At 42.1% G+C, this 16,885-nt stretch overlaps 2 protein-coding genes across 17 annotated transcripts in view; one reads left to right on the forward strand and one right to left on the reverse strand.

Moving 5' to 3' along the window:
* The window catches only part of LOC138746293 (tetraspanin-11-like), a 179,257-nt gene extending 169,187 nt beyond the window's left edge, over positions 1-10,070 (reverse strand). For 2 of the 12 annotated variants that reach the window (XM_069904503.1, XM_069904502.1), the window contains exon 1: positions 9,865-10,033. The gene's annotated coding sequence lies outside the window, so the exon portion shown is untranslated. Of the gene's footprint in view, positions 1-9,864 lie in introns of all 12 variants that reach the window. The other 10 variants (XM_069904512.1, XM_069904506.1, XM_069904508.1 and 7 more) reach the window with 8 other exon arrangements.
* Positions 9,568-16,885, forward strand: part of LOC138746296 (protein arginine N-methyltransferase 8-like) — a 96,286-nt gene continuing 88,968 nt past the window's right edge. For 4 of the 5 annotated variants that reach the window (XR_011346848.1, XR_011346846.1, XR_011346847.1 and 1 more), the window contains exon 1: positions 9,602-9,685. Coding sequence is in view for 1 of the 5 variants with exons in the window: in XM_069904520.1 (XP_069760621.1) it covers positions 9,629-9,685 (57 nt within the window). In the remaining 4 variants the exon portion in view is untranslated. Of the gene's footprint in view, positions 9,686-16,885 lie in introns of all 5 variants that reach the window. The other variant, XM_069904520.1, reaches the window with a different exon arrangement.

Genomic DNA, 16,885 nt, shown 5'->3' on the forward strand with positions numbered 1-16,885 from the left:
TCTCCACCTTATATGTTTGTAATGTTTCATATTTTATTTTTTTATCCGCCAATTCTCTTCTTTTGGTTGTATCTTCCTTTATTGCTAATTTTTTTTCTATGTTTATTATTTCCCTTTCCAACTGCTCTGTTTCCTGATTATAGTCCTTCTTCATCTTGGTTGCATAACTTATTATTTGCCCTCTAATGAATGCTTTCATTGCGTCCCATAGTATAAACTTATCTTCCACTGATTCCGTATTTACTTCAAAGTACATTTTTAATTGTTTTTCAATAAATTCTCTAAAATCCTGTCTTTTAAGTAGCATGGGGTTTAATCTCCATCTATACATTCTTGGAGGGATGTCTTCTAGCTCTATTGCCAATAACAGGGGTGAGTGGTCCGATAATAGTCTAGCTTTATATTCCGTTTTCCTAACTCTCCCTTGTATGTGGGCTGATAACAGGAATAGGTCTATCCTTGAGTATGTTTTATGTCTAGTCGAGTAGTATGAGTATTCCTTTTCTTTTGGGTTTTGTTTCCTCCATATGTCCACAAGTTTCATTTCTTGCATTGATTTAATTATAAATTTGGTTACTTTGTTCTTCCTGTTAATTTTTTTCCCCGTTTTATCCATATTTGGATCCAAATTCAGATTGAAATCCCCTCCTATTAGTATGTTCCCTTGCGTATTAGCTACCTTCAAAAAGATATCTTGCATAAACTTTTGATCTTCTTCGTTAGGTGAATATATATTAAGTAGATTCCAAAGCTCTGAATATATCTGACATTTTATCATAACATATCTCCCTGCTGGATCTATTATTTCCTCTTCTATTTTAAATGGCACATTTTTGCTAATTAATATAGCCACTCCTCTTGCTTTTGAATTATACGATGCTGCTGTTACATGTCCTACCCAATCTCTCTTTAATTTCTTGTGCTCCAATTCAGTTAAATGTGTTTCTTGGACAAATGCTATATCTATTTTTTCCTTTTTCAGTAAATTTAGTAGTTTCTTCCTTTTAATTTGGTTATGTATTCCATTAATATTTAGAGTCATATAGTTCAGCGTAGCCATTTTATATTTTGTTTATCTTCTCTTTCCGTTTTTCCATCATTACCTTTCCTCCTTTTCCATTTCTGTTTTCTTATTTTCAACTCTTTACCAGACAACATTCCTACAACATCCAACATTTTCCTTATTCTCCTATTTCTATCTTCTTTATCCCCAATCTCCCCTTCCCCTCCTGAGTTGCCCTTTATCCCTTGTCGGACAACCACATCTCCCCTCTCCATTTGGATTTGCGAATCCACTCGCAAGCGTCAACTGATTTTGCAGTGACCGCTCTTTTCCCCCCACCCAGCCCCCCCCAGAAAAGATTTCGTTTTTTATATGTCACAAAGGTCACTCTTTTAGTTCCCTCCTTATTCTCTCTATTCCATTACCTTCCCTTATTAATTCTTGTCTATACTTTCTATGTTTTCCTCTAATTACAGATACTTTCACATATGCCCGTTGTCTCTATTCACTCTTATACCTCTTTACCCGCATACATATCAATCGTGGTCATTTTTACCCTCCTTACCCGTCTTCATCCCTCAGTCTATTTTTGTCTTTACCCACATACATATCAATCGTGATAATTTTTGCTCTCATTACCCGTCTTCATCCCTCAGTCTATTTTTGTAATTGTTCTGCAAATTTTCGTGCTTCTTCTGGATCCGAGAATAGTCTGTTTTGTTGTCCTGGAATAAATATTTTCAATACCGCAGGATGCTTCAGTGTAAATTTATATCCTTTCTTCCATAAAATCGCTTTTGCTGCATTGAACTCTTTTCTCTTCTTTAGGAGTTCAAAGCTTATATCTGGATAAATGAAGATTTTTTGCCCTTTATACTCCAGTGGTTTGTTGCCCTCTCTTACTTTTTCCATTGTCTTCTCCAGCACCTTTTCTCTTGTAGTATATCTTAGGAATTTTACTACAATAGATCTTGGTTTTTGTTGTGGTTGTGGTTTAGGGGCCAATGCTCTATGTGCCCTTTCTATTTCCATTTCTTGCTGTAGTTCTGGACATCCTAGGGCCTTAGGGATCCATTCTTTTATAAACTCCCTCATATTCTTGCCTTCTACATCTTCCTTAAGGCCCACTATCTTTATGTTATTTCTTCTGTTATAATTTTCCATTATATCTATTTTTTGGGCTAGTAATTCTTGTGTCTCTTTAGTTTTTTTATTAGATTCCTCCAATTTCTTTTTTAAGTCTTCTACCTCCATTTCTGCTGCTATTGCCCGTTCTTCCATCTTGTCCATTTTTTTCCCCATTTCTGTTAAGGTCATATCCATTTTATTTATTTTCTTTTCTGTGTTGTTTATTCTTCTTCTTAAATCATTGAATTCCTGTGTTTGCCATTCTTTAAATGACTCCATGTATCCTCTAACAAGAGCAAGTACCTCCTTTACCTTGCCTATCTTTTCTTCTTCTATTTCCCTGTACTCTTCCTCTTCCTCTTCTTCTTCCTCTAGGTTGACCATCTGTTGTTTCTTTGCTGCCCTTTCCTCCTCTTCTTTCTTGTTTCCATTGTCTTCTGTGGTGTCTTCTTGCTGCAGGTGTTCTGCAGCTGTCGTTGCCGGCTGTGGAGATCGACTCCCCAGCTGGTCCCCCCTCCCGTCGGTGTGTTTTTTTGTATGCGCATCGCGCATGCGCGAGGAGTCGCGCATGCGCGGTTGCGCACTTTTACTCGGCTCTGTGAGCCATTGTTGTAGTTCTCTTTCTACCGACCTGAGGTAATGGGGTCTTCTCTCCACAGCGGGCCTCTTCGGACAGGTAAGGCCTTCACCTTTTTCCTCCGTTGTCTTCTCTTCCTCTCTTCTTTCCGTTGATTTTGATTTTTCTCCTTTTGTCTCCATCTTCTTTCCACCTTTATATTCACTTTTCTTTAACTTGTATTTCTGTGCCTTTGTATTTTCTCTCGTTTTTCCCGACTTTTCTGGAGAGGGCTGGAGTTCACCGTCCGGCCACTACTCCATCACGTGACTCCCCCCTCCCCATTGTCCTTGATGCTCCAGCTTCTCCCTGATCCTGCAGCCCACAATTCTTGACACCACATGCACCCATCATCACCTCCATCTCCTGGTCCCCGCATGAATTGGCCTTATCAGGTGAGTGGCTTTTATTCCTCTTCCTTGTTGTTATTGCTGGTGGCACCATTTCTGCCCCTCTGGTCCCAAGTCAGTGGTGGCACCCACTGGCCTCCACCGCACCTCCATGGTCACCTGACAGTGCTCCCGCCTCCACGTCCGTGGCCCTCTGCAATAGCCCAATGGCTCCCACCTCCTCATTCACTGCCCTCACCATTCCAGTCACCTGGCAGTGCTCCCAGCCATCTCTGGACCCCCTCACACTCCTGTTTCTGCCACACCAACCTCATTCACCCTAACCCTAACCCACAGGATGGTCTGGAGTTCCATTGCCACTGTCGCCAATGCCTACATGGGCCAGAGGTCGGCCGCCTCCTCCCTTCCACCATGAGACAATCCTCTCCCATTTTCTCTTCTATCTTGATTTGTTGCTTTATTCTTCCTTCCCCCTATCACTTGGTGTTTCTTTATTATTTCTTCAATGTTTTCTTTTTTCCTTTACACGTTTTTGAATGGGTTCATCTTTCTCCTTCTTTCTTCTGGAGAGCTCTGCTCTTCACCTACTGCCTTTCCGCACCATCTTGAGCACACATCCCCCCCCCCCCCCTCCCATGCCATCCTTAAAGGAACATCACTGGTCACTCTCCAGTGCTAGCTGCTTATCAAGATACAAATATCTCTTCTTGATATCAACATGCTCTAAAATATTAGCAAGCTCCATACTATCCTCCATATCTTCTTCTTGGTGAATTCTGATACAAAGTACTCGTTTACTACCTCTGCTTTCTCCTTAGTAGGAGGGAGGGAACAAAAGGGGACAAAGAGGAAGAGGAGGGAGATGACATAGGGGGATGGGAGCGAAATATTAAGGGGTGGGATGTGAGGGAGAGGGCAGGAAGAGATGGAGGGGTGAGGACACTCTTGGCTGCACCTGCAGACTGCGTGGTGAGACATCCACCATAGTAGGTGAGGGTGAAAGAATACTATACAATGAGATGAAGATGGAAGAAGGGTTGGTGAAGAGAAGGAGTAAGTGTGGAGAGGGGAGATGAGGAATATGGTTAAGGAATTAAAGGAGAGGGAGGGATGATAATGATGGGGAGAGCAGGAAACCTATCCCTCCCCCGCTAGCTGAGATTCTTCGCTGCAGGTCGGGTGCGATTCACCCCCTCCCCCCCCTGCTTGAGCCTACCCTCTCGATTTCTGTGCCGCTGCTCCGATCCGTTCTGTTCTGTCTGGGACTCACGGCCCGCCCTCTCAGGGGGTCAGTCTGTAACATCAGGAGCTGTGTAGGCGGTTGTGGGACGCCCCCGGGTAGCGCCACCGTTCACCAATGGAGTGGCTGCCTGCAGCCTGGCCCCTCCCTGAACAGTCCCCCGTGTTCGCCGCAGAATCTCCCAGAACCAACAGCAGTGGAGACCCAGTGCCAAATCGCTGCACTTGTGTAACACCAGAGGGTTGCCGTTGCTCTTCACTGTGAACACTGTCAGTTCATCTCAAGCTCAGCTCTGACCTTGGCTCATTGGAATAAAGTGGCTACCCCCCTCCCATTCCCCGTGTTCCCCTTACCACGTTTGCAATTCCAGCTGCAACCTCTCAGGGATCGGTGGGAGGTTCTCACTCCCTTGTGTGAATTCCTCTTGACCAGAGTTGCCCAACAGTTCCCATTTATTTCCCTTTCCATATCATTTCTCCCACCAGTTCAGAATATGAACATGGGCTCAATTTTTTCAGCACTCCTCTTATCTATGTTTCTTTATTCTCTGGGTAATCTCTCATCAATACTTGTCCAACTTCTGGAGTTCTGGTTGCTTTATCAATACATGCTGATTGATGGATTCGAAACTCCATGTTTGGGCATACCGCAGAGAGTACAGTTCTCAAGTTGCGTCCAAACATCAGTTCTGCCGACATGCATTTTGTTGTAGAGTTTGGGTTGTCCTGTATGATAACAGAAAATTTGAGATCCTGTGATGCCAGTTATGTTGGATCATTTCTGAGTCTTCATGGCCCAGAAATTAGTTTAAAGCATTACGCTTCTCCATTGGTACTCGGATGCCGATGAGATGTGTCTTTTTGTTTTGCAGGAATTGGTTTAAAGCATTGGACAAAATTGTGGTGCATTGTTGGAGACCAATTCTATTGGCAAACTTTCTGTTGTGAAAATACTCCTTAGCCTCAGTTGTTTTTTTTTTCTGCTGCTGCTGTCTGTATTTGGGATACCATGGGCCATTTGGAGTGTGCATCCACAATCATAAGAGTTTTCACCCATAATTGGACCAGCAAAATCAATGTGAATTCAGTGTCAAGAGTATGAAGGCCATTTCCAGGGGTTGCCTTTGCCTTGGGGTGCTTTCGGTTGCATTTCTTGGCAAATGTGACATCTTTTCACATTCTGTTCAATGTTCATTGATGGCCATCAGACATGCATGCACACAAGAGTCTTCATTCGGAACATCCCTGGATAGTTGTTGTGGAGTTCAGTTAACATGTTTGCTTGCCATTTCATGAGAATAATTGTTCTTGTTCCCCACAATAAACAACCTTCTTCAATTGATACCTTGCTGTATCGCAGATATAAGGTTTTAATTTGGGCTTAATCCTCTTGGCTTTGGGCCATCCATTTAACATGAAGTACATGATCTTTGATAGGATTGCCTCACTTCATACCTCTTTACTGATAGTTTTTGCTGTAATTGTCAAATGTTGAAGTTGCTCTTGATTAATGGCTATGGCTTCTGCTCTCCAGTTAATCAATCCTTCTATTTGTTCTGTCATCCGAATGGCAGTTTTCCTTCCCTGGACTGTTTTAAATCGGAATTGTATGCTGCGAGTTGCATCACCCATCTTTGAATTCTTGTGGCCGCTAGTACCAGAATGCCTTTCTTCGCACCCATGATTAAACTTTCTACCATGTAGGTATTGATGAAATATTTTGACACCAAAAATTATGGCCAGTCCTTCCTTTTCCAGTTGTGTATAATTCCGTTCACAGGGCATAAGCTACAAATTGTTTTCCTTTTTCTGCGACCTGTGACAATACTGCTCCTAAACCCACTGGTGGCGCATTGACCATCAGGGTCATTTCTTTACCAGGCTCGTAGTGAATGAGAACATTATCTTCAGAGGTCAGCATTTTCTTCAACCTCTTTAAGGTTTTCTCATTTTCTGTAGTCCAGCACTATTGTTGATCTTTCTTTAGTAGTTGGTTAAACAGGTTGCACAATGCGGACATGTTGGGGATTTATTTTCAATAATGGTTTGCCAAACCCAAGAATGACTGTAATTCCGGTCGACTTGTTGGGCAAGGTGCCTTGCAGGCGGCTTCAGAACCTACTGTGTATTCCTTCACTGTCGATTGTAAATCCCAAATATGTTATTGAGGGTACCATAAACACACATTTATCTTGATGTAGTCTGACCTTGGCTTCCTTCAGTCAGATTAGTATTTTTTCCAGGTTTGCCAAGTGCTCTGTGTCATCGTGACCAGTAATGGTAACGTTGTCTTGGTGGATGTTGGAGAGGCAAATCCCATTAAACAACTCCCAGACAGAATAAACATTCAGTAAAGGAAAATTATGGATCAGGAGGTGGAATATATGTTGAGAAATGCTATTATTAGACTTCAAACTCAGATTGGAGTTCTCCTTGTATTCTGGTACCGAAACCAGATGGAACTGTTAGGTTTTGTAGATTACAGGAAGGTTAATGCAGTAACTAAAACAGATGCTTATTCTATTCCAAGAATAGATGCTTGCATTGATAAGATTGGAAAAGCTAAATTTCTTACAAAATTGGATTTGTTGAAGGGTTACTGCTGTGTGCCTTCAACTGAGAGAGAAAGGAATATTTCAGCTTTTGTTACCCTATCTGGCTTATAGGAGTACAATGTGTTACCTTTTGGCATGAAAAATGCCCCTGCAACATTTCAAAGGATGATTAATTCGGTAATCCAAGGGTTAACACAGACAGATGCTTATATTGATGACTTGGTCACAAAAAGTGACACATGGGAAGACCATTTGAAGGAATTGGACAAATTGTTTGCAAAATTATCCAAAGTAAACTTAACTGTTAACTTAGCAACAAATATCTCTCTCTGAAAACCCAACAAGAACCTTCCTGAGCGGTAAACATTTACCTTTCAAGCACCAAGCCTGGTGAACTTTATACATTAAATTCTGTGCATTGGTATGGTGATTGCCTGCAACCAGAAAACTTGGAAGGAGAAGTGAGATTGAATTGTGAACCAAAGAACTTTTCTTGAATTTACACACCTCACACACACATTACATATAGGTGTGCTTAGAATTAGAAGGGGGCTATTTGGGTTAGTTCAGTATAGAGTCAAGTTAAAGTTTGATTTTATTTTCATGTTTGAAGTTGATTAAAAATAACTCTTGTTTTAAAAATCACTTGTCTTGGTGAATGTCTATTGCTGCTGGGTTTTGGGGTCCTTTGGGCTCGTAACAGTGGTGCCCGTAGGAAAAAAAATCTCAGGTTTGTATGTGATGTCATGCATGTACTCTGACAATAAATCTGAATTCTGAGGAAATAGTCAGGAAGGTTCAGTCACTTGGAGTTCATAGTAAGATAATAAATTGGATCTGACATTGGCTTTATGAGAAGCTGGAGAATGGCAGTGGACAATTGCCTCTCTGACTGGAGGCCTTTGAGTGGTGTGCCTCAGGGATCAGTGCTGGGACCATTGTTGTTTGTCATTTATAACAATGAGATGATAATATGGTCAATTGGATCAGCAAGTTTGCAGATGAAGCAAAGATTGGAGGTGTGGTGGACAGTGTGGAAGGCTTTCAAAGCTTGAAGGGATCTGGTGAGGTGTGAGGTGTTACATTTTGGAAAGGCAAATCTAAATAGGTGATATGCATTAAATGGTAGGCTATTGAGATGTGCAGAGCAACAAAGGGATTTAGGAGTTGTGGTAAATAGTACCCTCAAGGATGATACTCAGGTAGATGGTGTAGTGAAGAAGGCATTTGGAATGTTGGTCTTCATAAATCAGAGTATTGAATTCAAGAGTAGGGAGGTTATGATAAAATTGTACAAGGCATTGGTGAGGCCAAATTTGGAGTACTGTGTACAGTTTTGGTCACCAAATTATAGGAAAGATATAAACAAAATAGAGAGTGCAGAGAAGGTTCACGAGAATGTTGACAGGATTTCAAGGTTTGAGTTCCAGGGAAAGGTTGTGCAGACTGGGGCTTTTTTCTCTGGAGCGTAGAAGATTGAGAGGGGACTTGATAGAGGTGTTTAAGATTTTAAAAGGGACAGACAGAGTAAACGTGGATAGGCTTTTTCAATTAAGAGTGCGGAGATTCAAACTAGAGGGCATGGTTTAAGATTGAAGGGGGAAAATTATAAGGGGAACATGAGGGGAAATTTCTTTACACAAAGGGTGGTGGGGATGTGGAATGAGCTTCTGACAGATGTGGCTGAGGCAGGATCATTGGTTACATTTAAGGAAAGACTGGATAGTTACATGGATAGGAGAGGACTGGAGGGGTATGGACCAGGTGCTGGTCAGTGGGACTAGGAGGGTGGGGATTTGCTACGGCATGGACTAGTAGGGCCGAACTGGCCTGTTCTGTGCTGGACTAAATGGAAAAATGGGCTGAAAAATGGCAGATGGGATTTAATGCAGGCAAGTGTGAGGTGTTGGATTTTGGAAGGACAAAGCAAGAAAGGACATACAGAATAAATGGTAGGGCAATGAGGAGTGTGGTAGAACGGAGGGATCTGGAAATACAGATATGTAATTCCCTGAAATTTGCATCACAGGTGGATCAGTTTGTAAAGAGAGCTTTTGGCATATTGGCCTTCAGAAATCAAAATATTGTGTGTCGGAGTTGGGATGTTATGGTAAAGTTATAGAAGACATTGATGAGGCCAAATTTGGAGGATTGTGTGCAGTTTTGATCACCAAACAGGAAAGATATCAACAAGATAGAAAGAGTGCAGAGAAGATTGACTAGAATGTGGTCCAGACTTCAGGAACTGAGTTCCAGGGAAAGGTTTAACAGGTTAGGTCGGACTTTCTTCCCTGGAGGGTAGAAGAATGAGGGAGATTTGACAGAGGAATGCAAAATGATGATGGGCATAGACAGAGTAAATGTAGGTGGTTGTTTCCCATTGAGCTCAGGTGAGATACATCCAGAGGACATAGGTTAAGGGTACAAAGGGAGAAGTTGAGGGGAACATGAAGGGAACTATCTTCAGACACATCGTGGAAAGAGATGCCTGCTGAAGTCGGGCTCAGTCTTTGGATAGGGGCATGGATGGGAAGGGCATGGATGGGAAGGGTACGGACTGGGCACAGAAGGGCCAGTTTCTGCGCTGGCGTGTGCCATGGTTCTGCCCGTCTCCGCCCACCCCGGGCTCTGGCCGGGTCCCAGGCTGGGGGCGGGCGTCACCTCGCTGGGGCGGGAGGCGGGAGCCCGTAAGCGGAGTCGGGCGGCTTGTCAGGCTGCAGTCGGAGCGGCGCCGCTGATGGGAACCCGGCACTCAAGCCGGTGTATCCTCCGCCGGTCACCGCGGGTCACCGAGGTAAGAACTGATGCGAAGGGCGGTCTGGCCTGTCTTTCCGGCTCCCGGACCCTGTTCCGATCGCTCCCCAGTCCCTTTCCTCGCTCCTGGGCGCTTCGACCCGGCCCCCCTCCCGGTCCCTTCCCGCCTGAACTCCCATCGGCGGCCCAGTCGGCGGGTCTGTCTGCAACGCCGATTACCGTGAAGCGCCGGAGCTCCTGTCCGCACTGCCAGGTGTCGGTGGGAGCGGCTGGAATGCGGGGCACAGGGAGAGGAATCGCCTGAAGTTGGCGCCAACGCCAACCGTCATCCAGGCGAGCGCCGAGGCAAGCAGTGCGGGAACGTGACCGAGATCCGCGCTCTCCGTCAGCGGCAAATGGCGCCAAAACACCTCGTCACCGCCATGGAGAGGGGGGGAGAGGGGGGGGAGGGGGAGAGGGGGGGGAGGGGGAGAGGGAGGGGGAGAGGGAGGGGGAGAGGGAGGGGGAGAGGGAGGGGGAGAGGGAGGGGGAGAGGGGGGGGAGAGGGGGGGGGAGGGGGAGAGGGGGAGAGGGGGGGAGGGGGGGGAGGGGGAGAGGGGAGGGGAGAGGGGAGGGGGAGAGGGGAGGGGTAGAGGGGGGGGAGGGGGGAGAAGGGGGGGAGGGGAGGGGGAGGGAGGTGGGGGAAAGGGGGGGAGGGGGGAAAGGGGAGGGGGGAAAGGGGGGGGAGGGGGGAAAGGGGGGGAGGGGGGAAAGGGGGGGGAGGGGGGAAAGGGGGGGGAAAGGGGGGGGGAGGGGGGACGGATCTGTGAACTTTCTTCAGAATCTGGTTCTTGACATGTAACGTGTTCTGCGGCAGCAGCGGGGCGAGGCCGCGAGGCGGGGGCGGGGCGAGGCCGCGAGGCGGGGCGGGGCGAGGCCGCGAGGCGGGGCGGGGCGAGGCCGCGAGGCGGGGCGGGGGCGAGGCCGCGAGGCGGGGCGGGGCGAGGCCGCGGGGCGAGGCCGCGAGGCGGGGCGGGGCGAGGCCGCGGGGCGGGGCGAGGCCGCGAGGCGGGGCGAGGTACAAATGCAGAGGTGTGTTGATTGAAAGGGATGTTTTCACCCACATCCTCTGTTCCTTTTTTTTTTAATTTTTTATTTTTCACACCATAAATCACATTAGCCATGATATACACTATTTCTTTTTCACACATATACAGTGACTTTTTCTCCCCCCCCCCCCTTCCTCCCAAACCACCCCCCCACCCCCCCCCTCATCCATTTTAGGTATACAATCTAGGTTGCATTAAGCCAGTCAGACAATGTTGTCATTCAACAAAAATACACCAGAAATTCTACTGAGTCCATTCTTTTCTTTCCTTCTCCTTCCATCAACTTAGGTAATGTTTGTCCCCGGTAGGTTTTCGCTATTGTATTTAATGTAAGGCTCCCATACTTGTTCGAATATTTCAATATTATTTCTTAACCTATATGTTATTTTTTCTAATGCAATACATTTTTTCATTTAAATTTAGTAGTTTCTTCCTTTTAATTTGGTTATGTATTCCATTAATATTTAAAGTCATATAGTTCAGCGTAGCCATTTTATATTTTGTTTATCTTCTCTTTCCGTTTTTCCATCATTACCTTTCCTCCTTTTCCATTTCTGTTTTCTTATTTTCAACTCTTTATAAGACAACATTCCTACAACATCCAACATTTTCCTTATTCTCCTATTTCTATCTTCTTTATCCCCAATCTCCCCTTCCCCTCCTGAGTTGTCCTTTATCCCTTGTCGGACAACCACATCTCCCCTCTCCATTTGGATTTGCGAATCCACTCGCAAGCGTCAACTGATTTTGCAGTGACCGCTATTTCCGCCCACCCAGCACCCCCCAGAAAAGATTTCACTTTTCATATGTCACAAAGGTCACTCTTTTAATTCCCTCCTTATACTCTCTATTCCATTACCTTCCCTTATTAATTCTTGTCTATACTATCTATATTTTCCTCTAAGTACAGATACATTCACGTATCTCTTTGGCTTGGCTTCGCGGACGAAGATTTATGGAGGGGGGTAAAAAGTCCACGTCAGCTGCAGGCTCGTTTGTGGCTGACAAGTCCGATGCGGGACAGGCAGACACGATTGCAGCGGTTGCAAGGGAAAATTGGTTGGTTGGGGTTGGGTGTTGGGTTTTTCCTCCTTTGCCTTTTGTCAGTGAGGTGGGCTCTGCGGTCTTCTTCAAAGGAGGTTGCTGCCCGCCAAACTGTGAGGCGCCAAGATGCACGGTTTGAGGCGGTATCAGCCCACTGGCGGTGGTCAATGTGGCAGGCACCAAGAGATTTCTTTAGGCAGTCCTTGTACCTTTTCTTTGGTGCACCTCTGTCACGGTGGCCGGTGGAGAGCTCGCCATATAACACGATCTTGGGAAGGCGATGGTCCTCCATTCTGGAGACGTGACCCATCCAGCGTAGCTGGATCTTCAACAGCGTGGACTCGATGCTGTCGACCTCTGCCATCTCGAGTACTTCGACGTTAGGGATGTAAGCGCTCCAATGGATGTTGAGGATGGAGCGGAGACAACGCTGGTGGAAGCGTTCTAGGAGCCGTAGGTGGTGCCGGTAGAGGACCCATGATTCGGAGCCGAACAGGAGTGTGGGTATGACAACGGCTCTGTATACGCTTATCTTTGTGAGGTTTTTCAGTTGGTTGTTTTTCCAGACTCTTTTGTGTAGTCTTCCAAAGGCGCTATTTGCCTTGGCGAGTCTGTTGTCTATCTCATTGTCGATCCTTGCATCTGATGAAATGGTGCAGCCGAGATAGGTAAACTGGTTGACCGTTTTGAGTTTTGTGTGCCCGATGGAGATGTGGGGGGGCTGGTAATCATGGTGGGGAGCTGGCTGATGGAGGACCTCAGTTTTCTTCAGGCTGACTTCCAGCTCTTCAGCGCTTGACGTCCTGCTTTGCGGAAACTGCCAAAATGTTTGGCCTGGTATATATATACACACAAATTAAAAAACAGAAAAAAATATAAAAAGAAAAATGAGTCCCCACCCATCCTCCCACCCCATTCGCCAGCTCTCTTAAGGCGAGTCAAAAATATATAACCAGAAACTAAGAATATATAATAAATCAAAATGCATATATTCCAAATATGGTAACCACATATGAACAAAAAAAGAATAATTATCATGTAGATTATATGTAATTTTTTCCATAACAATACAAGCTTTCAATTCATTATGCCACCGCATTATATTAATCACTACGTTACCTTTCCATGTACTTGCTACACATTTTTGAGCAACGGACAATGCTAAGCGTACAAATGCTATTTGAAATTTATCCAACCCTAATCCCTTTAAAGGAACCATATAACCATATAACCCATTAAAAAAAAATAGATGGATCTAATGATAACTTAATGTCATATCATTTTTCCAAAGTTAACCTAATTTCTTGCCAAAATAGTTGTACATGAATACAAGACCAAACGGCATGTAAAAAAAGTACCAGTACATACACCACATCTAAAACAAGAGTCTGAATTACTAAAACCATATTTTTTCAATTTCTCTGGGGTTAAATACAACTGATGTCGAAAGTTATAATTAACCATTCCATACCGCACATTCATCAATTTAGTAACACTATCATGACACGTATCTGCCCAATAGTCTTCAGGAAAAAAAAAGGCTAAATAATTTTCCCATTTAAGCTTAGACTTCTCCCATTCTGATTTATCTATATTGTCATGTAACATTTGGTACATAACAGAAATATAACCCTTTTTTGGTATAGAAGAAATCAAAGACTCAAATTCCATCAATACAGGTAAAATCATCTACCATACATATCGTTCACCAAAGCTCGAAGTTGATAATAAACAAAGAAAGAATTTTCAGCAATATCAAAAAGCTCTTTCAATTGATTGAAAGAAAGAAACTTTCTACAAAACAATCCTAAAACATCTTTATACCCTTAGAGTCCCAACTCTTTAAATGATTATTAAGCATTGAAAAAGGAATAAGCTGATTGTTATATAATGGGGTTAAAATTGACAATTTACCTTTTGATCCTAAAATCTTATTTTTTTTAGACCATACCTTTAATAGATGTTTTAATATCGGCATATTATATTCCCGCAACAAATTTACATTCCATCAAAATATAAATTGATGCACCTCAACTTCAGAAATACAAGCCATCTCAACTTTAGCCCAACTCGGGGGTTGGTCCAAATCCATCAGTCTACTAATATATTTCAACTGGACTGCATCATAATAATTTTGAAAATGGGGTAATTGAAGCCCACCTAACGCATACTTCCAAGTAAGTGTATATAATGCTACCTGCAGTAATTTGCCTTTCCATAAAAATTCTCTCATAGCTTTATTTAAATCCTGAAAAAATCTTTGAAAGAGAACACAATATTGATTGAAATAAATATTAAATTCAAGTGAAAATATTCATCTTAATACAATTAACTAGGCCAATTAAAGTTAATGGAAGATCTTTCCACTTAATTAAATCTGCTTTAATATTTTTTAATAAGGGAACGTAATTTAACTGATATAAAGATTGATAATCAAATTGACAATTATTCCTAAATATTTAATTTTATCAGACCATTTCAATTTAATAATATTTTTATATTCTGAATAATCTCCTTCTCCAACTGGCAAAATTTCACTCTTATCCCAAATAACCTTGTATCCAGATACAATACAATATTCCATATTGTAATAAACATTCCCGCAAATGCGACAATGATTGTTCTGGATTTGTCAAATATATCAAAACATCATCTGCAAATAGATTAATCTTATACTCTTCATCCATAACTCTCATCCCTCTTATCTGTTCATTTTTTCTCATTGTTTGTGCTAATGGTTCAATAGCCAATGCAAACAGGGCTGGTGACAATGGACACCCTTGTCGGGTCGAACGTGTCAACTTAAACAATAATGAAACTTGACCATTTGTCACCACCCTGGCAATTGGGTTCGTATATAAAGCTTTAACCCAACCAATAATAAAAGGGCCAAATTTAAACTTTTCCAACACCTTAAATAAAAAATCCCATTCAACCCTGTCAAAAGCTTTTTCGGTGTCAAGTGCAAACACCATTGGATGATTGGGCTACTGTCGATATGCATTGACCAAAGTAATTAATCGAAGAATATTATCTGAAGCATTTCTATTCTTAATAAAATCTGTTTGATCAATAGCAAGTCGATTTGCTAACACTTTCGCTATGATTTTATAATCTACATTCAGTAAAGAAATAGGTCTATACGAAGACACTTTCAACAGGTCTCTATCTTTTTTCGGAATTACACTAATTAAAGCACTAGAACAAGATTCCGGCAACTCATGATCTTCAATTACTTGTTGTAATATCTCCTCAAACACAGAGGATAAATCTTCATTAAAAGTTTTATAAAATTCCACAGAAAATCTGTCGTCCCCTGGTGACTTCCCATTTGGCATCTCCAACATAGCTCCCTTAATCTCAAATTCTGTAAACGGAGCTTCCAATTCCATAACATCCTCCTCTTCCAATGGTGGTAACGTTAATTTAGATAAATAAGATTCAATAGAACCACTATCCTGTTTCCCCTCAGAAATATACAATTTTTTGTAAAATGAATAAAACTGATCATTGATTTCCTGAGGTTTATAAGTAACTGTTGAATTTTTTTTAACAGCATTAATAGTCCATGAAATCTGTTCCGTCTTTAACTGCCACGCTAGTACCTAATGTGCCCTCTCACCCAACTCATAATAACATAGCTTAGATTGATTAATTAAAAGCTCAAATTAATAATTTGCAATGTATTATAATGTAATTTCAAATTGGCCAAAACTACTTTTTTTTAAATCTTCTGTCACATCTTTCTGAAATTCTTTCTCTAATTCAGCAATTTGCTTCTCCAGTTCCAAACTCTCTGCCATATACTGTTTCTTAACTTTAGTAGTATAGCTAGTATAACTAATATTTTAGTCGTATAATTAATAATCTGCCCTCTTAAATAAGCTTTTAATGCATCCCATAATACAAAACCATAATATCTACAGAATTAGCATTCAGTCAAAAACAAAGTCATCTGTTCCTTAACAAAAGTAACAAATTCTGTTTTTTTCAACAACATTGTATTAAATCTCCATCTATAAGATGAACTTACGCAAGAGAAAATAATAAAGAATGATCTGATATAACCCTACTTTTATATTCTGCCTGTAATATTCTTCCTTGTAAATGTGCCGATATTTAAAAAAAATCTATTCTGGAAAATGAATCATATCGGGATGAATAAAAAGATAAATCCTCCTCTGTAGGATTGACCCTTCTTCAAATATCCATCAAATTTAAGTCCTTCATCAAGGTCCCAGTTTGTGTCACCATCTTTGATTTATTTATACTTTTCGGAGATCTTTCCAATAAAGGATCCAAAACACAATTAAAATCTCCCCCAACTATGATATTTTCATTAGCTTGATTTAACAACATAAAGCATCAGAAATAAAATGCTCATCATCCACATTAGGTGCGTAAACATTGAGCAAAGTCCAAAGTTCAGCAAAAACTTTACAATTCACCCTTAAGACCCGTCCAACATTTCCTTCCATGTTTTGTAATTCAAAAGGCAAATTCTTATGAATTAAAATTGCTACACCTCTTGCCTTAGAATTAAATGAAGAAGAAAACACATGTCCATCCCAATCTCTCATCTTTTTCAGTCAAACGAGTTTCTTGTAAAAAAGGCAATGTCAATATTCATTTTCTTAATATAAGCCAAAACTCGCTTTCGCTTAATCGGATTATTTAACCTCTGAACATTAAAAGTTGCAAATTTCAAATTAGACATCCTTACAAATTAACAATATAATCTCTCACTACAAACTATCACTCCCCTTATAATAACTTAAATCACTATCCCTCCCCTAGATATTTAAAGAAAATGTTAAAAAAAAAGGAATATTAATTATCTCCCAAACAAAACTACCCAAAGGTAGTAACGCCCTAAAAAATCTGGGTGTGGTAAACCCAACTAATGGCGGATGACTATCAAAGATTTCAGTGCTATCCACCCCTCCACCCCCCCCCCCCCCCCACCAGCCAGAAATACATTATTCACATCAACACAAGCAAATACTATAAATATATTCAACCTAGTGACTCCATTCCCAATTATTGTTCTGGATCTTCCATGTCAATAAGACTTTGTGTTAAAACTTCTTTCTTTCCATTTTTCCCAT

The sequence above is a fragment of the Narcine bancroftii genome, chromosome 11 (genome assembly GCF_036971445.1).
Source record: "Narcine bancroftii isolate sNarBan1 chromosome 11, sNarBan1.hap1, whole genome shotgun sequence".
Classification (NCBI taxonomy): Eukaryota; Metazoa; Chordata; class Chondrichthyes; order Torpediniformes; family Narcinidae; genus Narcine; species Narcine bancroftii.